The 27,020-nt window shown below is 40.2% G+C and overlaps 1 protein-coding gene across 1 annotated transcript in view; it reads right to left on the bottom strand.

The window, feature by feature from the left end:
* Positions 1–27,020, bottom strand: part of CREB5 (cAMP responsive element binding protein 5) — a 253,101-nt gene that overhangs the window by 152,445 nt on the left and 73,636 nt on the right. Inside the window, exon 5 of the mRNA XM_021388078.1 lies at positions 19,592–19,764. Within this exon, the coding sequence (XP_021243753.1) occupies positions 19,592–19,764 (173 nt within the window). The remainder of the gene's footprint in view (positions 1–19,591; positions 19,765–27,020) is intronic.

The following is a 27,020-nucleotide window of genomic DNA, read 5'->3' as shown; positions in this document are numbered from 1 at the left end:
AAATCCTGTGCTGATTTGGTTTCTCACAGAGCACATTCTGAATAAAAGACCAAAAAGAGAACACTGCAAAAAAGAATACCATGATCTTTTTAACAAACCAAGCAGCCATAGAAAAATTGATTGAATTCAGCACAAAATATTCTTTAAAATGCATGTGCCATTCCTCAGCTTTCACAAAAATGGACATTCCGGGTAAACGTGACTGTTGGGACTCACTCTGCAAAAAGCTTATGTGCAAATACTACATATCAAGGATGTAGGACGTAATGGAGATGTCTTAGTTATGCTGAAACCAATAAAAGTTTTGCCAACAGCTTCACTGGGACTAAGAACCAGTTGAAGAAGATGGCTTCCAAATCATTTCTTCAACATAATGCTAACATATTTATTAGGCCTATGTTAGTTATTCTCCAAACTCTTCGGATGAGTTTCAACAACACATACGTTCACTAAAAGAAGCATTAATTTATATCACAGCCAAATTTGTTGTACTTCACGTATTACGACGTGAATATATGGGACTCTGCTTTCCAAGACTTTTCCGAAGCTGGGAGGTGGAAGTCTTTTACCATGCGTTTGCTAGCAGGCCGTTCCTTCCTCCCACCCATCCCCAAAGGCCCTATGACTCTCATAGCACGTTCCCTCAGCCCAGGAGGGCTGGACGCAGGTCCCCAGCAGCCTGCCAGTGCCAGCACGTCGGCCAGACGCGTCCCTCCCTGCCCAAAGGGGCAGAGTGTGCTCGCAGCTGCACTAGCTGTGCCAGGGCGAGGATTAGTTACCAGCATTTTTTTTCTTTGAAAGAGCATGTTTTAAAGCAGGGTCAACTTCTTTTCCATTTTGTCATCTCCGGTGGGTTGAAAGCTGCTTAACTGTGGTAGGCAAGACCAACAACAAGAAGTACCCAAATTCACTTTCAAGCTGATGCAAACAGGTACTTGACAATAGCTACCCTTATTTTTATTTTTTTACCTCTCCAACTGTAATTTACCACTTTTGGAGACAAAGACTATATATATATATATATATATCCTGTACTTACAGCTATATCAGGAGTTAAGAGGCACCAGCATTTGTAACACAAATAGAAGTCTCCCTGTTTTCCTTTACATGTAAGTAATTCCAGGTGAAACCAGGCATATTTAGATGGCGGCTGCCACAGGGAGAGCAAACCCAGACACATCACTGGAAGGCCCACACCAAAACTACAGACTGATATTCTGACATCTCAGAGACATTCTATTTTCTCCGCCGTTCTTCTGTAATAGTTTGTTAGGACCTGCCACCTGCTTAAAAGATGTAAGAAGCCACACAGCAGAGCTGAAAAGTAACCACAGTAGAGAGAGGAGAGAATAGAATACTGCCATGATAGTAAAAGACCTTTTCTTCCTCCCACTATTATCTGTTGAGTTTCAATGACCATGAACCTCACAGTGTTTTCAGTTCTTAGAATACTGGCTATGGAAAAAAGTGACTTTAATGTTCCATTTAAAAAGAAAACTGTCATTGCTAGCCCTCATAGGCACAGACAAAACCTTAGCAGCATAGCTTGAAAGCATGTCTCGAGCGTACTCCCACTGGATCAAAAAACAGATGTCAAACAAAAAAGGACACCTATTAACATTTTTATTAACATTTGTGTCTTATTCTAGATTACAGTAGTATTATTATTCTACAGTACAGTGTTATGCTTCACTTTTTTTTTTTCTCGTTCTGGTTAATTATTTCTATTACAGTAGCCTTAGAAGACTCTAAATCAAGACTTCATTCTTTTCAAAATGCTCAGAAAATGAGTTTCATATCAAAATAATATAATTCTCTCCCTTGTTTTCAACTTTGCTATCACATAAGAAGGTATCAATTCATTCATTATATTTTTGCGTGTGTTTTCCTTGTTTTCTCCAGACTGGGCTATACAAACTGTCTTACTGGCAGACAGAATCTGAGGAAGCTTTCCATCCTGATTCCTTCCCATTAATGAAAGTTATGAAATACTGCCACTGTTCGTAGTGCTTATGCAACAGGTGTAAAATAAAAGTAACGCACTTAACCACTCTCGTTCCATGGGACAAGTTGAATTTGCAGTACGTAAAAATGACTCTACCACCACTAATTTTGGAGGCACATCCATGCAGATTATTTAAGTTAGACAAAGTTTTTTTTAAAAAAAGAGAATAAGGTTTTCCATGTAAATCAACAGGAACTCCCTATAACTTCCCCTAATGGAAAGACTCTACCGAATTCTCTGGCCTTTAGTGGACAGCCTGTGATGGCCTCCAGGGGTAGCTGAAAAGGTGTTAGAGACTATGGGAAAGCACTGCGTATGCTCTCGCATCAGCAAACGCTAGATCGTCCAGCAGCCTTTCAAAGCAAAACCCTTCTAAAATAACTTCCACCTGGTCCACTTCCTAGGCTAGTAGAACAGACTGCTCAAAGAACACTTCACGTCTTTTTCACTTTTTAACAACCTATTAACAACAGATGAAGACTAACACACTGCAAACAACTAATTCAGCCCAAGGCCTAACCAGAAAATCATTATTTCCAAGAAGTCCTATTGACAGAAAGGCTGCAGCAACCTTTCAAAGCTGCACCCACATCCGAACAACAATAAAACTCTGTGCTATTTTTCTTACCCCATAAAGTTGTCATCTCAGCATAGCTAAACATCTTAGCCCGTAAACATCCTTATGTGGTGAAGGTTATCAAAGAGGTCACTGAGAAGCAGCTCTCAAATTATCTAGAGTATTATCTAGAGTCCTCAGATTTCCTGGAGCCCTTTCCATCTGGTTTAAGACGTGGATATGTTACAAAGACACAGCTATTTCTTGGCCATTGCTGGCCTCCCTGATTTATTAGCTTATGCTAATGGATAAAGGCTAAGTGTTCAATCTAATCTGACCTCTCAGGCGTGCTAGCTGTCAGATTGCCTTTGCTCATTGCCCAGTCTATTTTACTGGGTGTCCCTCCAGGAAACTGTAGCAACATAAGGAGAGTAGATTACCTCTAAGGAACAAGCTTTTACTGTGCCCTTCTTGACTTCCAGTATTAGAGATGCAATACCACACTGCCTATTCTGGGAGCAAGACCAAGCATGCTGTGCCAATGGATATTGTCCTTCCTAACAGGCATCCTTTCAAAAGTGCCCTTGGTTGGACAGGTAATGGCCTGCACAGCATTTACACTACCTTGAGAACCTTCTTTAGTACCTACTTACTTATCATGCCAGCTTCTAGCTCAGTGACTGCCAGCCCCTCCATGCTTGCTTTCTTGAGGACTGCTAAAACAGGCAGTCCACAGCATCTCCTCCTCCTCCACTTACTTCAGATTCACATTATAGGTTCTGGGATCAAGTTTTTGCTCAAATTAAAATTGAAAATACATAAAATATGGATACTTTGAAGTAATGAAGTAATTGAAAATGAAGCTGTGAAGGGAGGTATCTCTAAAGATAAGTTTTCCCCATCTAAAAGCATTGTATTCCCAGATTCCAGGTCACTTAAAGACCTCTGCACATTCAAGCGTCTGCACCTCATCAGCAAACAATGGAAAAGAATCATGTAGCAGGATCCTGCCTAGTCCACATTTATTTAACCCTTAGTCACCACTATGCTCTTCTCACCAGGCATCCTCTCATCTAAAATAGTTGCTGGGATTGCTTGTGCCAGAGAGTTAATGTTATTAATAGTTTCTCTGTTTATTGTCAGAGTCACTTGTTTGCACGCTCATCTCTGGGCCAGAAGGTCAAGGAGTTCAAGTTCCCTACCAAGGCTTGGAGTGAATCTCAGTGCTGTCTACGCACATTAGGCTTGAGAGGGAGGGAATATTCTGCACCAGTACGGATCCTGGCTTTCCTGTAAAACACTAAAGTGAAGTCTGCTATCTTTTTATGTCTTCCCCAAATATACTCCAGGTAGAAATTTTTGACCTCTTCAGCATTAGAGTTCTGGAGGCAGAATATAGACCTGGCTCTTTGTGCAACTCTCCCTTCTTCCCTGAGGGTCTCTAAAATCCTGTATCTGCCTGCCCATGACTGCTGCATGTATTACAACACCAGAAATGAAATGCTGCTTCATTAAGCAGACTTTTTTTCTTTAAAGTTTGGTGAAATGACAATGCTAAAGAAAGGGGAAAAAAATGAAAAGTAAAAAACAGCAATGTTGAAGAGAACACATTACCTGACAGCTTAGTTTGGATTCTGTGAACTTGCAACCTCTACAGTAACATGAATGTGTTGGGTATAAATTCAAATGTTGAGAGCTGCATTTCGCTCCTTTAAACAAGAGAAAGATGTCCATCTGCACACACCATGCCAAGCACCAGTTCCTGAGGTGGAAGGGCAACAAGGCTCACTCCTCATTGCTGCCCAGAAGGAAAGCATGCTCTGCCCCTGGAGTCTCTCCAGAGGGATGGCAGGAAGTAGAGATATAAGTGTCAGGGAGCACATGGCCCATGCACCACAGGTACAGGGACTGAACCATTGCCTCAGACTAGCAGTAAGTAAATAGATTTGTGTTGGGAAAAGGAAGGAATGATGAGGCCAAACTTCTTTCCATAGTTTGGAGTGATTACTAAACTGTCTAATAAAGGGGAAAGAAAAGAAAGGGAAAGAAACTGAAAAAGATGTTTTCTTTGGGCTTTCCCTGGATCTGACCCTTCATCTTTGCCAAGTGGAAACTTAGGAATTGATCTCAGCCTTTCACCCATCACTTCTCTGCACTCAGAGAAAGCAGCAAATGGGTAAGAATGGAAAAGTGCTCATGCTCAAGTGTTTCCAAATGTTTCACAGTCAACGCATTTATCAGTTCTCACCCTCCACCCTATCACCACTCCCTCCACATAAAATCAGACACTGAGCTCAGGCATCCAGGCGAGAAGAAAGCTTTCTGCCTTCATAGAAACCTGCATGTCCCATCGCAATGTTTCTCATGCATTAGGTCTCAGTCAGGACAGCTTGCCAGAAGGCACTGTCAGAGAGGTGCTGAAAGAGATGCAGTTCAAAGATTTCCCAGAGAGCCAGGTCATTCAGTGTGGGAACCAGGCAACAGTGCTTTCTGGGCTCACAGACATAGGAAGCTCCAGCTAGGCTGAAATGAAGGATTAGCAAAGCTATTCTCTCAATGTATCCCCTGCCTTCGATACAAAAACAGCAGTTACTTTCCACTCCACTCTGTGTGCAGAACAAGGATGAAATATGATATTTAAATTATCCCCAAGGATGCATCTGCTGAAAAGGAAGGCACGAGCCAGATCATCCCTTGTGCTCATTCTTTGTCACAGTCTTGAATTTTGGATCATTACAAGGAGAGAGAAAACACTCTAATTCCTAACACTGCTTGTGTTTCAACAAGCACTGCTATTAATCATTCAGACTCCCACCATTTATTATTACATTTGGATAAGTAAAATTGCCAATAGTTGAACGAAGTCAGCCCGCGCAAAAAAACAATGCGACTGAATGTTGCCTGTCGTCTATTTATGTACTGTGCAGAAATAGTAAACCAGCATGGGTGTATGAGAAGCAATTTGCTTAGAAAGGGACATAGGACAGCAGATACAGAGCTCACAACTACAGGCTGCAATGCTGCTGCTCCACTTTGCTGCCGGCTACTTGAATGGCTAGCTGTGTGGCCTTCTCATTTCAATGCTCTGGGCCTGGGTCCAGCCCCACTTCCACTTTTCTATCTGCTTTATACAGACACTGCGAAGAGTCATTTCTTTATGTATCACTGAAAGCATAAAACGGAGTTTAGAACCTTTCATTAATCTTGTTATTTTCAGAAGGAAAATAACTGCCACAAACTGATTTACAAAACACAGATTTTCTCCTTTCAAAGTAAGCCTGTTGTTCCTTGTACAACCAACAGAGAACAACATTGGAATAGCTACTAGTCCCAGCTCCCATACTTCTGCACCTGTAAGAGAGACCTATCCCCTATTTTCAGTACCTTTCAAATCCTTACATTCAGAGAAAAATCTCAACTACAAGCCCCAACAACTCTCCAACAAGAGCAAACACAATTAAAACTGGAAAAGAAAAAAAAATAGGAAAAGACTGTTTGCTGGGACTGAGATACCTCTCCCAGAGAATCAGCACAAGCATCCCAAACTACCTGCCAAGCCAAGTAGTAAACGAAAGTGAGAGAGCGGGAAGTAGATTCTTCCCCATTCTGATGGGTTTGGTCTATCTGTTTAGATGGAGATTTTCTTCCAGTCCCACCATTTCTGAGAAGGGGCCACAGCAGCCCAAGCTCCCCACATTAACACCTTAAAAGAGCTTACACTTCAGGAACAGTGCAGCAGCCACTGATTAGGAATGGTGATATAGCCAATATTTCTTCAAAGAAAAACAAGTATTTTGCAACATTTGCAATTGAGATTTTAAAAATTGTAATTTTTTTAAATCAACATAGATCTTTCCTCTTTAATGATCAGCCTCTGAAAAGCAAGCATGGCAGCAGATCCTCAAGCTGTTCCCCCCAAGGAGGGGGAGAGCCCTCCTGAATGCTAATTGAGTTCCGTGTCCCATGGAAAGAAGAGCAGTCACAGAAATAATCTCGGTAATACACAGTCTTAGGTTTCAGTGAGGCCAAACTGAGAGACCCATGCCTGAACATGCTCTCTACCACATCAGCCCCAAAATCTTATGGGAAAGGGGGGCCGCAAAGACAATGGGGCAGCCAGCTCTGCACCAGGAACAGTGAGGAAAGCTGCTGCACGGACACATCAGGACAGCTGCCGGGAAAAACGAGCTGTATCCACTCAGGACAGCAGTTGTAGGATGGAGCCAGGAAGCTGGGCTCAGCTGCTGATAGCCAGGTGGCTCTGTGCCAAAAAGCAGAATGGCATGGGATTTGCTTTTCAGTGTCTAGGAGATACAAGGAAAGGGTTGGGGCCCTATGAAGTTCTTCCGCTAGGACAGAACGCAACACAGACAACAGCTGTTGGCTCGATCGCCTTCCCCAATGCCAGGAAGACCTCCCAGTGTCCTGGAAAATTGTTGTTATGAAGGAAACAACGAGAAGACTGATCTACTGAATGGTCTGGGTCCTAACTAAGCCAGTCATTTTCTTCCCCCTGGATGCAAACAGTATCATTCTCCTGAAGTTAGATGCAGCATTTAGGCACACTTAGCACTGTCACCTCCAGCCCAATACTCTGAAGCCTTCAGGACTCTTTGTTCAGAAAACAGGGGAACTAAACACATACCAGATCGCACCAGCCGAATGCTTGCTCCACACATAACACCTATCTAATGTCAGCAAGCAGAGAGTGTTCACGAATGAAGACATCTATTGGTTTTCAGAAAAGGGACAGCAAATAAAACACCTTTTTTCTTATCCTTGCATACTCATGGTCTTGCTCTGCCAAGTATTTTAAATGTCAGCTCCTCAGAATTATCTCAGAGCTGTATGACCAATCCCCAAACTATGTGCATCAGTGGGAATAATAATGGTTCCACTGTACATCCAGACTTACTGTGAAACACTGCAAATAAAAGCCTGTGGGTTTAGAATTGCTTTTTAAACAAAACATTTGTTTTAAAAGATAAGAGAGTGGCTATTGTAGTGCTAAAGCCTGAAGACAAAATTAGTATATATAAGGTAGCTTTCAAATATATCACTCATTTATATTTCTTTAAGTGGAAAAAAAAATGGCTGTAGTTGCAATCAGTCTTAATTCATTCTTTATTGCTGCTCTGGTTCTGTGTTATTTGAGCTGGTTTAACTGTTAAAAGCGTTTCAAATGTTCACATGGTCTGCATTAGGTTACAGAATAAAAGTAAGTACAGCCCACCAAATGTAACTTTCTGAAATGTAAACCACATGAATTTGATTTCTTTGTGGTACAATTTTAATTGGGTTCAGAGGTCTTTCAGTCTTACCTGTCTATCTGCTCTCTGATGGCCCGACTTGATAAAGCTAATACAAAGAATCTGCAAATGTGTTCCAAACTGATTACTCTCAGTTACAATACATGGCTTTATTCTTGACAGTAACGACCCTTCAGTCTAGTTCATTTTGAGGCTGCAAGTCTGAACCCTGGAGCCACCACTGAACTGGGAGTGGAAATGTCACAACTTCCAGTAAAAGATAACATCCCCTTGAAACTCTGCAAAACTAGAGGTGATGAGCATCTACGAACAACCTTAAGAGCTCTGGTATCTTAAAAAAACTTGCAGGAGCACGTGCACATACACACAAATGCCTCACGCTGTCACATCAAGTGTCAGACAAAAAATATATCCGGGATGTGGAACAGGACACAGAAGGAACTGCAAACAGAAACTACCACAAAACCTGAAATCTTCAAAGACTGACCTTCACCTGATTTCATATCGTTGCATTTGGCTGGTTATTTTATTTTTTATTTTTTTAAACAATACACTGGGTTGCCTTAATGACGATGACTTCTCATTTACCCATCAACTCTCCCCTCTGTTGCACCTCATCGTGCCATATGCCTTTTTGGAGTGAAACAGCATTACTACTGCTTCCCACCCAGAAAACCGCAACGCATCTCAGCAACAACCAGGAAGGCACTGTACAACAGGACTTTATTTTCTCACCTTGTGTCCTGGGACCCAACTTGTAAACAAAACCCTATCACAACTTCTGGGAGCAGCTCTGCTAAAATTCAGTATTAAGCAGACAGCTCAGAAGAACTGTAGGAAGAAAAGGAGTAGCAAAATACTAAAAGTCCCCTGGCCTGCCTGGCTTGCTTTCTTGTTTTTGGAACACACAGCATGGATTTTGAAAAAGTAGCATGAAAAGGATACACAGTGCTCATAATTTCTTGAAGAAAACATCATAGAATGGACCAAAGTAGACCCAGTAATACAATGATATAGCCCAACACTGAAAATTACTTAATTGAAACTTCCACTGCAATTCATAAGTTTCACTCAAGAAAGTAAATCATTAACAAGTAAAAGCATTACAAACCATCATCTGTTTCAGACAAATTAAATTGTCTTATTCCCACTGAAACACACACACAAAACCTAAAAACCAATGTAATAAACTTTTTCAAGTCAACATTTTTCATCCCAATGCCCCAGAACTGTTGTTGCTTTTGTCATTATTCTGTAGTTCTATTACAAAGCACTCTTCTTCACTGGTAGAACTGTTCTCGCTCATTATTTCCACTGCCGAACACACCAGCACTAACGCATGAGGTCCCTTAATTAGTTCCAGGTTTTTCCAATAAGCAGTGATGGCTATACAGCTTTCAACTCTCTGTACGTCATGCAAATAACAAGGCAGGGCCTGTAAACATAGCAGGGGTGTCTCCATTTTTCTGTTCATATAATGGGCAAGCAGAAGGAGCGAGAAGGAAATGTACACTCAGCAGTAAGTTTTTAAAGTCAACTTAGTTTTTTGGCTTGGAGTCATTTACAGTGTCATCGAGGACACATCTTAACAGCTTCCCAATTTGGTCATAAGGAACACTGAATATTTCCAGGGATGTTTCTTCCAAAACAAAAATTGACTTTCTTCCTTTGGGGTTTAAAATCTTTTTTTTTTTTTTTTTTTTTTGCTTTTTTTTTTTTTGTTCTCAACTTGTTTTATTTTATATAACAATTTTTTGCTTTTGTTTCTCCCTACATTTATGGGTTTTGCTTAGGCTCAGTATTTTTTTCTAGCATCTTCTTTAGAGGAGTTAAGGGCTTACAACCCTTGATGTTGCGTTAACATGCAGGAGAAAGATCCATGCTACTTGGTTGTAGAAAAAGACCAGACTGGAAGGGACCCCAGCTTTTCCCACAGAGAAATATAGTTTCACTGGATGGCTTCTGGAATGAACTTTGCTAATTATGTTTTATATAGATTTTGAATAAATCCTTTGAGTCACAACTTTCTTGTTGGAACAACAGAATTATATAGAAGCCAGGGGAAAATCTGGAAGCAGGAATGGATTTTCTTCCCTGTTGTAGAGCCCAGAATCCATGTCTTTCTCCACATCAAATTAGTATGGCATAAAAGGGAACTCAATGAATGCATTTTTCCAGCTTTCTTCACTAATTCACATTTTAAATATTATTCAGCTTCAGATTTTACTTCCCCACAGATCACAAACTCAAAGGCATCCTAGGTCTCCTTCCTAGGGCCTGGGATGGACTACAGAAAAAGAAGTTAAAAGAGGCTAAAGAAGAAATTAATTGTAAGGAAGTAAAGTTTTCCACAAGACCCTTCCATTTGTTGTACACACTAACCAGCTCTGATTCTACATGTACAAATCACATATCTTCAGTACAGACTTAGTTTAATACCTGTGCCATGTAACCTCAGGCAAATGGAATCACTTGAAACAAGCAAAAATTGAGAGTATTATGTGAGAGAAATAATAGGAAATTGGTTCAAAATTGGTCTTACTTATCAGACTCAGCTCATTTCTTCAAATCAGTAATTCATCCAGAGTCAGCCATCCATTACAGCCTGTTGATTTTAACTGAGTTTCTTGTTTGACTGAACACCAGAAGACTATTGATACTTTTTGTCACTTTCAGAATGCTTATTTATTTGGGCCACCCCAAGAAGTTGGATCAACAACCTGCAGTGATAATGAATTAATGAAGCCCAACTTAGGCTGCCCAGAGAGGTTGTGGAGCCTCCTTCTCTGGAGATGTTCAAGACCCGCCTGGATGCCTGACTGTGCAACCTGGTCTAGGGAGCCTGCTTTGGCAGGGGGGTTGGACTCAATGATCTCCAGAGGTCCCTTCCAGCCCCTACAATTCTGTGATTCTGTGATCTAAAGAGAGCCTCCTTCAGGAACATTAAGTCAGCTTTTCGTGTCTGCAGTTGCAGTTGCCAGCAGTAGTGCAAAAATAGTTAGTGAGAGCACAAGCCTTGCCCATGTGCATGTCAGGGAAGTTTTCCCTGTGCAGCTCTGTCCAGGTGCTCCATGACAGCGCCATTCAGATCTATTCATCTCCCTTCCTATGCAATACACGGAACAACCTTACAGCATGTTATAGGCCAGTGACATATGGTATGAGAAACCACCTGTCAGAAGACAGGGATAGATATTCACTTTCTTCCTGGCTGCATTCCTTTAATATCAGAGGCACCAGGGACATCAACTTGCACCTGAAGTTCAGTGGCATGGTTCGCCTCTAGACACTAGAGACAGAAGTCTAAGATGTGAAAGCAACATCTGGCATACAAGGACTGATACACAGAGAGAAACTTCAGTCTGTATGTTGTATAAATGCCCAGCTACAGATATGAAAATGGACACTCATAACAGTGTGAGTTCCAAGCCCAGCCAACACAGAAACAACTCTTCATTCTTTAAGAAACTTCTTATGATGCTCTCCATTTGTTTTATTTTTAGGTCACCTTACTTTCAAAAGTGGGATCATTTTATCTTAGCCTGGAAAATCACAGACGTTTCTGGGAACAATTAAAAATTTATATATTTTAAGATATCCAGCCCCTAAGTAAAAACATTTAATGCCAGCAAAGCCAAAGAAGTAGTACAGATTTCTAAACAAACACTGAACGGTCTTCCTGGAAAATGGTGAGTTCCTCAATATATACAACAATTTCAAAAACATCAGCTTGGACTTGAACCTGTGCCTGGCATCTTTGGGGAGTGGTGTCTTTGATTCTTAGATGTAAATAAACACTCTCAAACCCCCCCAGGAGCTGAACAAATAATTCAGAAAAACAGCTCTACTGAGAAGTCAGGATCGACATATCCAACCGGCTCCAGAAAACTGCAAGGTTTTTGAAGAAAATTTACAAAGCCTGAAAGTTAGCATTTGCATAAAAGTAGGATTAGAAGCATTAGGGGAAAAAAAAAAAATGTATCTTGGACCATTTCATGCTGTGCTTTTTTTTTTGTAATCTCAAAAAAGAAAAAGACATGGACACAAAGTAAAAAAAAATATGAGCAAGGAAAGGGAGAAAAGAAACAACATGCACAATCTTTTTCTTATATCTAACATCTGATATGTACACACAGTATCTCAATTTGTAGAGTTAAAACCAAGAATGTTACTTGGTGTCCTGACATTTACAGCACTGGTCAGCCTGGATGCTATGGTTAATGAATTCGATAAAAGTACTATAAATATAAATCAGAATTCCCCAGGAAGTATATACAATTCTATAAAGACTGTCAAATAAGCTAGAGATTTGGATTCTGCTCATTTGGAGAACTGTCCACTGAAAACATTTATTACGTTGCCAAGTTTTTATGGACCCTATCAGGACAGCTGCGATTCACTTCACTTACAGCAGAGGAAGCTGGTAATAGCTCAAAGATTGCCCCCTTCATTTCATAAACCAATTAGGACCTGGATCCTACAACTGGACTAACACAACTCCTTTTTTTTTTTTACTGGCAAAATTCCACTTCATTTATACGAGCTCAGAATAAAGGTCTCTGTTGGCAGAATACAGATGCTCATAACAGTAAATGTTTCTAAAGCACATTCTCAAATTTTTTTCCTATTCCAAGGAACACTCTTCCTGCACTCAAAGTGAACACTTCTCAGTCTACCTGCTGGTTCTAACTAATCACCACTTCCTTGCTGATCTGGGCAGACTGTCACTAAACATTGCTCAAAATATATACCACACCATTAATTTCTAAACTCAATTCATCAATTAATAAGGAGGTCTACTTTCACAGGTAGTAAAATTGTATCCATACAGCTTGTACATAGACCACAATTTCTATGTTTGCCCACAGGCACTTATTGTTTTTCAGCCAACTTCCAGCTTCAAAAAGAAAAAAATAATCATTCTGCATTCATCACACTGTTTTTCACTATTTTACATTCCTCTGAAAGTGTTCAAAAATACACTAACAAGACAAAGCATTTAAAATTGAGGTTTCTGTTTACCACATTGATGCCAATTCCCTTACTGAAACAGACACAGCTATCACCTGTTAGTGAGCAATAACATTTTATCATAGTTGTTTGTACATAAAGTGCTTCACATTTTAGTCACTCATTATAGTCATCTTGCCACCTCCACCAAACATTTAAGCCCTTCTCTGAAGTGACATGGCACGAGGGAGCATCTCTAAAGCCGATTCTTTCTCTGGAACTTGAACATTATTCTCTTAATAAAAAGAAAATAAAACCTTACACCAAACAAGGTCTGTACTGTTTTAGTTAGTGTTTTATTGCAGCTTAGTTACCTGTCAAACATGCTGACACTTGGATAAAACACACACTGGAACCACGCATCAGGGCATGTTAAGTGCAAACTTGTGACGAAGAGCAGAGCTGTGTGATCTGGCTGTACAGAACTCTAATGATCATTTCTGGTCTAGGAAAGCTTGATCTGTTGCATCAAACCCACTGCAATTCTGAGATCCTCTTCTATCCGAAAATGATTTTACATCTGTTTCAGTTCAAAGAGTCATATAAATCAGAATATCTGACTATAAATTTTGATGACACCTTTAAAGAAGATTTATACACTGTGTATAATACATATATATATACACACACACACTGGAGGTACGTACGTAAGAGATACTAACCACTAATACAGAGAATATAGCATTGATTGCTTAGTTTATCATATTTAAGTCCTATTTATGAAGTCCTATCTTGAGGGCTGGAACTCCTCCCCTATGAAGAATGGCTGAGGGTGCTGGGTGTGTTTAGCTTGGAGTAGAAAGTCTCCAGGGAGATCTCATTGCCGTCTTCTAGTACTTGAAGGGAGTTTATAAGCAGAAGTGGAAGCACCTTTTTACATGGTCTGATAGTGATAGATCAAGGAGTAATGGCTTCAAACTAAAAGGAGGGAGGTTTAGGTTAGATATTAGGAAAAAAATATTTACTCAGAGGGCGGTGAGGCCCTGGCACAGGATGCACAGAGAAGCTGTGGATGCCCCATCCCTGGAGGCACTCGAGGCCAGGTTGGATGGGGCCCTGGGCAGCCTGAGCTGGTGGGTGGCAGCCCTGCCCACAGCACAAGGTTGGAACTGGGTGATTTTTAAGGTCCCTTCCAAACTTATCCATTCTATGATTCACTCTGATGAGAGAGTTAATCTGTGCCTGTGAAAGCTTGGTATTTCTGTTCAGACACAGTTATGGGAGCAGCCACCTATTCTGACCTTGCTCTCCTATGTTTCTTGGGTTGAACAAACTTTCATGATACATTCCTTAGAAAACACTAATACAGACATTCTCTAGAATGTGGCATCACAACCTGACTGAAACAACCATCAGGAGAGGGAGATGTCTACTTTCTCTTCACAACAGAAGATTATGAAAGTGTCAATGGCCAGGAAGTCACACAATGTCCTTGACACAGGTTTTATTGTTGCTATGAACAAGCAATATTTCTAATAAGCTTAGGACTTTTGTTAAATAGAAAGTACAAGACATGCCATACATCATGCATTAATAAATTTAACCAACATGTATAACAAGCGTGCAACTTCCAGGATAAGTGTTGACTTCAAAAGTCAAATAAGAAGCACACTAAACTGCCTCCCTTCCTGGCTGACAGGCTATTTATTACATAGCTAATGATCCTCCTTTCAGTCCCCTGAAAGTCACCTTGATGTACGTCAGTACTTCCAACCTCTCCCCAGTCCTTACAGCAAGAAACAGTTTTCAGGAGGGCACAGGAGTATGCACTTTGGGATACAGGAGAAGTCATTAACAATCATCCCTTTGTGCTGTGTCTGAAACACTGGTGCTGTTTTTCCTTTTTTCCTCCTGACTCAGCAGTGTCAGGAGAGATTGAGTCAGCAGCTCCTGAACATGTCGCTGCAAACAACAGCAGGGGAAGCTGGGGAGCAAACAGAGATTCCCAATGTCACGCAGACCAGCACAACTAAGCATGCAGGTAAACATGTGGCCCTGGGCAGCAGCTAGCCAAAAAGGAAGAAATAGCTTGAAGGAATCTATCTATCAGGCTACATTTTCTCCCACACCATTGTTCACTAGCCCTTAGCTATAAGACAACTTGTTTCTGCAAATGGCTCACTTGTAATAACTTCGTAAGAAATTTACCTGGGCTTCACAGTTTTGTGGCTGTTGTGCACATGTGGTGTGACAGGATTCCATGGTAAGGTTGGCTGAGGTCAGTGCAGTAAAAGGAACAACAAAAAATGTTTTCTGGCATAAACAAGCAGAAGAAAAAGAAGCAGAAGCACTGAAATAGGGAATACAGCTCCAACCTTCCGTACAAAGACAAATATATATATATTCTTGAACAGAATGACACTGTTAGATGCTTTCCTTTCCCACCTTTCCCTTTTCCTCCCCTTCCACTGATCTTCTGGCTGTTCTTCCACCTTCCACAACCAAGGCTACAGAACAGACTTGATCAAGTAGTCAAGAGGCCATTTAGTACTTCATTTCTCCCTGTTTCTTCTCATCTCACAACATACTATGGTGCTTCAGTTCACATACATGAATTGGAACACAGGCATTTATCCCGGGCTTCCGGGGATTATAAACTGGAAACAAAGAGAGATGTATGGCAGCATGAGAGAGGAACAGGAAGGAAATCCATAGATGTTAAGATCCATGCTGCACATGGGGACTGAAACGCTGCCCTCCCATTGGTACCGTATTCTTCAGTACATAAAGGAACCAAAGACATCTCCAAAGTTTCTTTTGTTGCCTTCTCCTACCTGCTTGCATTTCATCAAATGTGGCTGCAATTTTTTCCTTCTGATTCTGTGCCAAGAGACCATCTTATCTTGATTAAAATGCTCTACAACACTTTGAAAACAGATGATCTGCATCACAGACTCTATGGACTCTATGTCCACTTTGGAGTCTGAGTTCACTGAAGCTGGACTCACATCTCCCTCTGCCTTAAGTACAGCGTTAACAACTTTCTGGATCTGTGACAACCATGAATCCTCCCGCGTTCCCTTTCAGCTATAGAGCAGTACCAATGTGTTTCAAGCTGGAACAAATACTAGTTGTTATGTCTGCTGCTAACTTGAAAAACAGCAGCAGTTTACTTTTTCTGGGAAAGCGGAGCCATTAGGCTGCAACAGCCTAGAAAGCCCTCACTGGTTTACAAAAGATACATTACCTAGCAGAAGGTATGCCCAAATAAAACAGTTAGAGTGCTGTGTTGGCTAATTTGTCTGACCATAATTTTCAGATCCATTGCTGAATGCTTTGTCACTGAAAAGAATGAGTGTTGTGGGGTTTTTTTATTTTTTTATTTATTTATTTATTTTTAAGAGACAAACAGCTATCATACACACCACTTCAGAGTCCTGTATCTTGAGCTGATTCGGCTTATCTGCCTTTCTATACCTTTGACAAATGCATGTCTTATATCATCTTTTCTCCCCTTCCTCCATATGTCTTACTGCTTTTCCTCCATGTATCTTATCTCCGAATGATGTGCTATTAATCAGCCAGAGACACCCTTCACTGCTAAGTGTTCCTCAACTGATTTTTCATCAGCACAAGTAGTTACTAGTTGCAGCATTCCTCCCACATGCTAAAAAGTTGGTGGGGGAGGGAGGAGGGGTGGCCAGGAGGCCTCCTCCCCATGTAAATACTATTTCACACTTTTATGCCTACCCACCAGTTTGCTGCAACAATAACGTTGCTGCTGGCTCTCAGTCAGGTACATAGAGAGAGGAAAGTGGGACTGAACCCTGTCTTATTTTTTAAGTTATTACCCTTCATGGTCCTCCCTTTCTCTGATTAATCTGGCTGGATGCCTGTTCAGTAGTAGCTGAAGCTTAATACCTGAAACAATGTGTGCATATGTGCTGTGCCAGTAAGGCTTGCCCAGCAGCACTCATTCTGTCATGTTTTCCCATGCCTTGTGTCAATATCTCATTTTATATGCAATCTCTCAGAGCCAGAGTAGAAGACAGGAAAAAGAGAGGTATGGAGAGAAAGGGAGGGAGGAGAAAGGAAAGGAAAATGACATCCCTCAGGAACATCAGCTGCTGCAAACTCACCCACTCCTCCCCCCCCCATGAAGTGAGCTGTGTGGGGGCACAGGTGGGTCCCATTCTCTGTTACTGGAGCACAGCCTCTGAGAGCAGGGTCTCAATGAAGACTTTCATTGCTGTTCCCTGTTTTCATTGGAGTAAGGCCATCACAAACATTTGCAGGTGGCTTGGCCGTAGTCTGACACTAAAATATTTGTGGTTGTGATAAAAATCAGAATATTGCTGCAAGATGGTTCTATATAACCTTTAGGGCTTGATCCTGCTCTTAGAGAACTCAGTGCTCCAGTTGCTCTCCACTGTTTTTATTGCTCATTAAAAAGGCTATTCCCTGGCACAATTCTCCATGGTAAAGACTCATCTACCCTTTGGGGCAACTTCAAATGTCTTAAAAAAAGAGAGAGAGCCCAACCCAAAACCACTTATTTGAGCACCTCAGATTTGGGCTTGTTAAAAAGCTGAACAATCAAAACTTTTTAAGACCAAACTAAAACCACCACACTTGGCAGAACTCATAAACATTTTCTGAATCCATCTGCATTTATCTTCAATTGCCTAATACTGGAACCATTGTCAAGCCCGTATTCCTCACAATGATTCTTGGATATAATTCTTAGCACATTTAGAAGGATAAGATGAAGATAAATTGAAATGACAAGATATGTTCTTTGAATAAATAAAACAGACACCACAGGGAAAAGACTGAAGGAAAAGAAGACAAACAGGGATGCTCAACAGTTTGGCAAGTAGATGAAGTCCAAAATGCAGCAATTATCTCTTAGGACACATCATGAAAAAAAAAAAACCAAAACCTCCTAGGAAGAGGGAAGAATGGGGAAGGGAGTGTGCTGGAGGTCATACCATAAGTCTCATTCACGCACCATCTCACACAGAGACTAAAACGCTGACAATTGCCTACTAATAGAGCAGCTTTAGACTCAGAGTTTGGAAACATTTGTGGGAATCAGTCACATGGGAGAATTAAGATATGTAGTGACAAAAGTTTCCCAAACGAGACACTCACCACTGACTAGGAAACAGGCCTTTTTATCCTCAATCCTTCCAACTCTGGAGATTCTAATCACCATGGCCCTGAAACAATGCAATCCTAAAACCTGACTGGCAGGGTCTTGCAAAACCACATGCAGTTTTTTTTCTCATTATATAGAAACAATTGTTTGGAAGCCAAACAACGTCCCATATAAAACACCTCATTACGGAGTATTAAAAATTGGTTGGGTTTTATTCTTGTTTTTGTTTTTAATTAGGGTCATTATTAACACTAGGCCTATTAATTCACAATTAGAACAAGAGCTTTATCAACCTTAACCCAAATAATAGAATTAGCTGTTTTTCCTACTAAAACTGGAAAAGAAGCTGTTTCTTACTCCTCCCCTCTGTCAGCCCATCTTCAAACAGAGCAGGACATGCATAAGATAAAAACTTTCGGTTTCACAAGTGGAAGATACTGCAGTGAACATGGTGTTTTGTTGATATATATCACGTATGAAGGCACAACGATCACATATTTTTACCTCATCCATACTGATTTCTATATTAATAGCCAAATCCTGAAACAATAGGAAAAGAGGAAGTAAAGGAGCCTTGCCAAGAGGACTGGCAAGCAGGAACTGTGGATGGCAATGTTGTGATATAACACCTCTGGAGCAGTTAGTGCCAAAGCCATCACTGCCACCAGGGCACTGGGAGATGAAGAGCCTGAGGTCTGTATTCTGCCCCAGCCACAGAGAATCTTGAAAGAAAACTGAACAATAGCTGGACTTTGAGACTTCAGTGCCAGGATTTCACTTTTCAGTCTTACTCCGAAGAAACAGCAAGTTGCTCATCAATTATTTAGACAATGACTGGGGATGGAGACTGCTTTTGCACTTATCGTATAAATGGATGTGACCAAGTTACAAATGACAGTTAATGAATCTAGGCTGCTGCTTCATTCTCAGTCCACTGATTTATCTTTTTATCCATATGTTTTCATGCATAAGAAGTCTAAATTCTTAGAATTGTGTGTCCAAAAAAAAACATATCCTCAAACTGTCTGGGCAGTTTCTGTACAATTAAAAGTGAGTTATCGTGATTTATGAAGACCTCATGTCTGCTGGAAGTAGACATTCAAGCCAATACAGTGAGCATCCATACTGTCAATCTGAGGGATTAAATTCAGATCCATAGTTGCAAACTGCTCACAGAGGTCTTTGTACCGAACTATTTATCCTAATGAACTTTTTTATTTTCTCTGGTAGCCCTCTTTATATGCACCGAGTACCTGGTGTACTGAGTAGAACTCCTGCTGAAAGAAGTGGAATGATCAGCATCAGGAATTCTGCCTCTGCCTTCCCAGAACAGTTACAGGAACAGTACTATAAGCAGTTTTTTTGTTGTTGAGGTTTTTTTTGTTTGTTTGTTTGTTTGTTTTTTTAAGGAGAAAGCAGGACTTTCTTACAAGTACAGCACTCTGCCCCTGTTGAACCAAAGCGACAAATCTGGAGTAGATGTTGTATTATTGCCATTTCCCCACAGGAATGTATATTAAAGTGGTTCTTGCTGTATGCTGGCAGGAGCAAGTGCAAACTCCTTAGAAACCAAGAGGACAACATCTGGTCCTGCATGCAAAAGCTGGATCCAGAAAAATGGAGAAATGAAAAAAAGGGAACAGACTTACCCAATCTGTCGATTTGTGGAAGGTGCTTGTGTAATGACAGAACTGGACTGAGGAGATGGCATAGCTTGTTGAATCACAACACTGGTGTCATGGTTTGGCATCCTTGTATTTGTCAGCTGGTGAGATCCAGGTCCTGCCATTGCTCCTCCAACTGTGTTATGCATGGAGATATTCTGTGAAAGGAAGGAAAAAGGGAGATTGTGACGAAAGCGTATATTGTTTTTGAGTCCTATTGGACAACAACTAGAAATCTGAAAGAATCAACAATATGAAAACTTATTAACTCCTAGCAAATCAACAATATGAAAACTTAGACTCCTAGCAAATCCCAAATCAATACATATTTCTGTATTAAAGAGCTATAAAAAAATGAAAAATAACTGTTTACTTTTACTGGGCAATATAAATGGAAAAATACCTGCAAGTTGACTAATCACTCTTCTGTGATTCTGACTTATGATTTATAATGGGGACATTTAACACACATTCTTTTGACTGAATGTGATATATGTTTTGTTTGAAAATGACTTCTGTGGTGAGTGCATGGCACTTTGATTTACTGTGCGGGTTGTTTACTGTGTACTAGGTCCGCTTAGACTGACAAGCAGATCAAGCTTTATAGTCCTGAAGTAACAAGCAGTACGTAGTACATCATGAAACAGCCATTTCTAATAGCCTACATATATTTTGTAGAGCAATAATATTCCAAAGGTCTAGAATAATAGCACTGTATTTTCACATGTGTAACCTTTGCTTCAGGTAACTTGGAGCCCTTCAAAAGTTCTTAGGAAAAAAAAATCACAGATAATTCATATCTACAAAGTGAACAAGCCACAGGAGAACAGAATGATACTAAGAAAGGAACTCTGGAATAAAACTTGTATTTCATTATCCCTATATACACAATACACACTGTTGCTAAACCGCAGGGTTTGACTTGGCCTGCATTTAAAAACAAACAAAAATCTCAAGCCAGAGATAACCCACAGTGTATGCATATGAAAAATACAGTAATCTTAATAGCATTTTTTTTTCCTATCAGGTATCAACATGTGGATTTTTAGCAGCAAGAGGAAAAGAAACTTTCCATTGCCACCTAATGCAAGGCTGAGGATAAGGAAAAATATCATCCTCACACCCACACTCTGCCACCAAGGCTCATTTCTTGATCATTGCAATATTCAGGATTGAAAACAAATGTTAAATTTCATTCAAAATTCCAATTGAAGATACAGTGTTTAGGAAACACACAAAACACAAGACAGTGATACAAAAAGCTGGTAAAAAGTGAAACTCAAATCTGTGTTCAAACATGGTGGACAAGCAAGACAGACAATACACCGAATTCCAAATCTAAACAAAAGATTGGATTGTGAACCAAAACAAGAGCAAACCCTTTAAATGACATTCTTCATGGAAAAAGAAGACAATAAATAAAGGGTCTACATGGAAGTCCATAGCTGTCATCCTCCTATCTCCCAATTCATTTTTAGATAGGTAGATAAATAAATAGATAGGTGGATTTATTAATGGATTGACTGATGGATTTTAAATAAAGAAGCAGAGGGACTGCCTACAGGCAGACGGTCAGATTACTCACCCATCTGAGCTCTTGTTCTAGTAAATAATTTACACAATATGAATCGGGTCCAGCAGGAGGATAGCCAGTATTCACTTCGGAGCATGGATTGCAAGAGGAATTCAGATCAAGGATTTCAACTACAGTTTCTCATAGTCCAGTAATATATTATGACCATCAGGTAGTAAGAGAGAATAAACTTAGATATATTGAATCTTTTCCCAATAAGTTCCCCCTGACCTAGCACATTCCTATAAAAATGTCTCTTCTTCAATGGATTTGTGCTTTCTGAGGGAAACACAGAAAAAAAAAAAATCACAGCCACATCAACTTCAGGATTCAAAACTTGCAGAATTTAAAGATTTAATTTCACATTCTTGTGCTCCAGGGTTCAGTGTTTCCATTTTGTCCTCCTTATTTTTACATTTTTCACCTTTAATTTCAGAGCTCTCAAAAGTGTAAATGGTTTGAGTTACATAGGTATGAAAAATTTTGATAACACATAAGACATAATTGCTAGCTTACAAGTATATACTTGTGACACTATCTCAAAATTTTACCCAATCCCAATACGGTCTTTCTTCAGCAAGTAGGCTGAACTTGGGATGCATGGGAAGGAAAAACAAAGTGAAAACCTGTCAATGCATCCACATGTCCATTCTTCTTAATAATGCAACTGCTGTTGTTGGGCAGGAACTATACTTTGTATATACAGAGTTGCCAAGAGAAAGCCTAAGATTTTCCAGCAAAATGTCAAACTCCGCATGACTCTCACATTCACAGGAAAGGGATTTGGCAATCTCAGAACAATTTACATTGGTGAGATGCTTGTGAATTTACAGAGAAGTTCACGCAAGTTCATATCTAAATGACAAGGCCTACACTCTTAAAGATGGCAGGAAGATAATGCACAACAGCTCTGACCCTAAGCCGGTCTGATTTGGTCACGTGGATCACAATGTGCAGAATGACGCTATGGCACCAGCACAGCAAGACTAGGTCCATTGTACATATGATGCAGATCATCTTCAAAATTCTTGCAACAGTCTTCCCCATCACATGAGTTCTGAGAGGATATGGACTTGGTAGTCCAGGCATGACTTTTGGCCCTTAGAGAAGAAGGTAAAATTCAGCAGCACTGACTGAAACAGAGACCTTTACATCATAGTTAAACAGTTATTTGAGTAGGCCGCTTCTACTTTTAAGGAGTTCTACACACTCTTCCACCAGAAATCCATGAATAACCTCTCACTTAAACTGCCCTTTTCATTTTCTTCCAGCTCTTGAGATGATGGTTAAGATGAGTTCCTACAAGGTGGGGAGCTCCGAGCACACCAGCAGGGAGGAGCTGTCAACAGGAGCCATGACATAGAGTTTTCCTCCTGCTTTTAACACTCCTGAGACCTGTCCATACTCTGAGAGAATATGACATTTGGAGTTTTCTCAGAGGCCTTCACAACTGCTCTTGAAGAGGTCATATGGGCTTACTACTATTATTCATTTCATTACAACCGGCCTTAAATGTTCACATAGGGAACAAGCCACTAGTGACAGGAGCTGGAAATTTATTTCCTCTAGGACCAAGCTTCATACCTCACCAAAGTTCCCAGCCACTCCCACTGAAGCAGAAACTAGGATTATGACACTAAAGAACCTCTACAAAAATGATCTCTTTGCCAGTGTGCCTACACTATACTCGCCAGCAGTATTTAACATTCAAATTAAAATAATGTGAAGAAAAAAAAAAAGACATCCACAAGCCACTTAGATGTATTCATTCTCAACTTTTCCAACTGCAAGAGGAAAGGGAATAGATCATCACCAGCTTAACTTCTCACCAGTTTCAGAGTATTTCTCCTTTTAGCTTCAATCAAGAGAACATTCAAGCATTTTTCTCCCACATGCAACCATTTAACTTTGGATAGGCAATGCTTTTTTTTTTTTTTTTAAGGCTAAAAACTTCTTAAAGTCATGCTTCCATGTGCTCATGGAGAGAATTACACATCACTCCACAAGAACACACGCCCTGTTGGCAAGCGCAGCAGAGAAATGATGGCTCCATAGACATAGGCAAAATACACCCCATGACTCTGGGCAGCCACCATTTCTGCTGAAGCCTCTTCCAGCTGAAGTCTCTTCCAGAGAAACACCCATCCATGTCACGACACCACCTGTATCACACATCTCTGTCTCCTGAAGGCATAGGATGAAGAAAATGGATCAACCTGTTACTATCCATTGTACTATTCTGAGTTTCAGACTGTTTGTTGCGCTTTTAAACTATCAGAGCTAGTTTCTGAACTGAAGCCACCTTATATTCTCCTATGATTCTTTCTTAACGATGAAGTTTAATGAAAATTGCAAATACCACTTTGATGCAAATACCACAAACTGACAAGTCATTCAGGTTTGCTCTGAGAGTTCTTAGATCAATAGGTCTGTGACCTAAAACCAATAATACATAAAGCCCATTTTCCAGACTACTATAAAGATTCTAAAGTCAGAAGGTATTTGCTGTGGAAAAAAAATTGAGAGAAAAAGAATCCAATAAATCTAAACAAAGACAAAAGCATCTTTTTTGTTTGTTTGTTTTCTGCAAAAAGTCATTTACCTCTACTTTCCCAAACAACTTTAAGTGTTTTTCAAATAATTCAAGTGAAATAGCGTCAAATTTATGACATAGTAATAAAGAAAATAATGGGCTGAATATGGCAAATAACAGCTCATTTCAAAATTATTTTAATCATATAGAGACTGTCAAAATTACTGATCCTTTACGAATTCTATCCTGACAAAAGAGAAAAATCATCTCAAAACAAAAGTTATCAAATCTCCCCAGAAACAACACCAAACAATTTTCACACTATTCAAATCAATATGAGCGGAAAACATCCTCACACCAGTCCATCACAACTATTTCATCTACTACTGACATGCAATATCCCAGCCGCCCTAAGTATAAAACTAAGTGCATTGCTCACATAACGCCAGCAAACACAGCACAGGAACTGGGGGAGAAAAACAAGGTAAAAAAAATAAGAATTGTCAGGTTACTAAAGCAGTTGAAGAATTATAGAGGGGGAAAAACCAAGTGTATTAAAGATTTAAATTTAAAAATAGAAGAAGGATCATTATGCAAGAGATGAGTGAGAGGAAGCTTGCTGGAGAGTGAAATGCAATACTTTTTGTTTAAGCTGTAACATCTGTATGGCTTGAATGAGAAAAAGCACTAAGGCAGGGAAAGGACATAAAAAACAACCACTGGAAAACACCGTGTAGTAACACTAAACACAGGGAAGATCTTACTGCAGACTACTAAAATCCATTTAACTTTCTCACTTACTGAGAGGTATGAAGTCACTGAATGAGGCTGACACATGCCAACGGATCTACTTCTCAAAACATTTCAAAGGCAGGCAAATGCTCACATAGCAGCTACCTGATAAAAATGGCACATTTAAAAATAAATAAATAAAAACAAAAATAAAGAAGGCGTGGTATATGCAGAAGGACTCTTCCCTGCCCCCAGGTCTCTTCTGGCTGCTGCTTTCCCCACGCTGAACACAGCTCGCTGTCCCCTTGGTGCTGGGACTCAGAGGCCAGGAGCTCTGGGAGTAACCCCGAGCACTGCTCAGTCAAATGTTATCAGGCTGATCTCCTTAGGGGTAAAAAAAAAACTTAAAGAAAAATTAAACTCTTTACTCAAAAATGACAAGTAATGACAGGCAGATGGGGGAAAAAGGGAAACATTGCTCTCCCTGAAATCATAAAGCTTTGAATCTGTACTTATCAGTCTCTGCCACTGGATTCCAATTTTTTGGATCAGAGACCTCTGTCAACCCCCTGAATTTCTCACAGACCACTCCGTACTCTTATCATAAATTGTATAATTAAGGCAAGATGACTCCACAGAGCAGCTGCAGATGACTTACCACAGCTTTGTGACCACCAGTGGTTCACAGGCCAGAGTTTAAACGCTGCCCACATACTACTTCAGAGCACCGTGACTAGAATTTCTTGACAACAAAGATAACATTTCTTAAAGCGTCTATGGACTTAGGCAGCCCAAGTCCTTTTTTAAAAATGTCTTTGGTATTTTGGAGCCTTAGTGGATAATTAATGTTAATTAATAGGTCAGGCTGGCAGGAGCTTTGTAAAATTTTATCCTAAATATCTACACTTAAAAATGCAGGGAAACTTCTTTTTTCTTTTAAGTTAGGATGAATTATTCCTTAACGTAGACATGACGGTTGCTACTAAAGAGGCACAAAAAAAAACAAACAAAAAACCTTTATAAGTAGCCTTCTCATTCTTTTTACCCTACTTTATTTTAATAGCTGTGGTTATGTTATCAGCAAGACTTTCTGAGATACACTGAGTGATTCAACGGCTATCTCAGCCCGTTAATCGTCAGCAAACCACTCAGTGCTGCTGAGAAGCATGGCACAAAACACAGGACAGGCTATGAAGTGCTAAGCCAAGCCATCTCAAGGCTGCAGCACTCACCATCATACCTTGAAGTCCACAGGGCCCATATAAGCATGACAGATCCCCTTAAGACCACTGCCCCGCAGGTGACGGCCCTGCACAAAGTCAATGCAACACAGCTGACCTTTGATGGGCCTTTCCACTTTGCCTCTGCTCCTCGGTACCTGAAGTGCACAGTCACCTCCTCTGCTCTCTTCCTTCCACCTTCTGAGGAAAATGCATATGAACTTCTTGCAGGGTCCTGTTAAGCCTCCCTGCCTGTCCACCACTTTGGCTGCTGGTTTAAACAAATGCTCTGACTCCTCTGATATTATGAACAAAATGCAGGAGATCTAGAATTTTTGGTCTTTTATCTTAATTTTTGTGACATGATCTAATTACAGACATTCAGTGGTGCCCTCTAATTACCAGAAGAAATGAATACTGAAAGATGACCCTTGTCTTCCAGGATTCCCTCCCCTCTTCCCCCACTACCCTCCTCATGCCCTTTTCATCATGCCTGTTTCAGGCTGTGCTTTTGACACACCAGGCCTTCTTTACACACACAGCAAGCAATATATGGCATGTACCAGATATATCCACGATAAACCATTTCCTAGAGGAAAGAAAAAAGTGATACAAAGGAAATGCAATGAATATATTTTAAGGGAGAAGAAAATTTTGGAAGACTGGTGTCACCAGAGTTTGAAAGGAAATAGTTTCTCTGTGGGAAAAGATGACATCAGATTGCATGCTTATGTCTTGAAGTTTCCTACAAATATCTCGCATTTTCCTCAGGGTTGCTCATTTCAGATACAATTACTTGCCCAAGATAGCAATTTAAGCAACATAGCACAAAGAGCTTCTTCTGTTCAAGTAAACATCAGTAATACTCCATAGCCCCACTTTGGTCACTTGGGGTGTTTTGCACTGCTAACACTACACCCCATCCTGCTAATTGGGAGGCTGCAAAGTAGGTGAATCACAACTGGCTGCTTAGCTCTGTACAGTTTCTGTCATACTTTATTCAAAAGCCGTAAACTGACTATTTCGTTTCTTCCAAGTTGCCTATTGTGACTTTTATAAACAGGAACCTGGCAGCATGTCAATGGTGCAAACTGATTTCCTTTTCTAAATACAATTTTAAAAAGCAAATAAACAAAGTTATGCCTGCTAATGAAATATTATATGCCATGCTGGAGCTAGTTTTTCTCAAACATATTCTCTAGAGCAGATGGAACACCAATAAACACAAAACAGCAAACCCTTTTATAAAGAGTATGTTTATAAGAAAATACATTCTCCATAGAACTTTGTCTAAGGAAAAACTGGCTTATATCTGTAATGTTATCTTGGGGACCCAATTACAGTCCTACTAGATTG

This window comes from Numida meleagris, chromosome 2, assembly GCF_002078875.1.
Source record: "Numida meleagris isolate 19003 breed g44 Domestic line chromosome 2, NumMel1.0, whole genome shotgun sequence".
Lineage (NCBI taxonomy): Eukaryota > Metazoa > Chordata > Aves > Galliformes > Numididae > Numida > Numida meleagris.
Note: the sequence above shows the minus strand (reverse complement) of the source record. Positions and strands in the feature narration are given on the sequence as shown.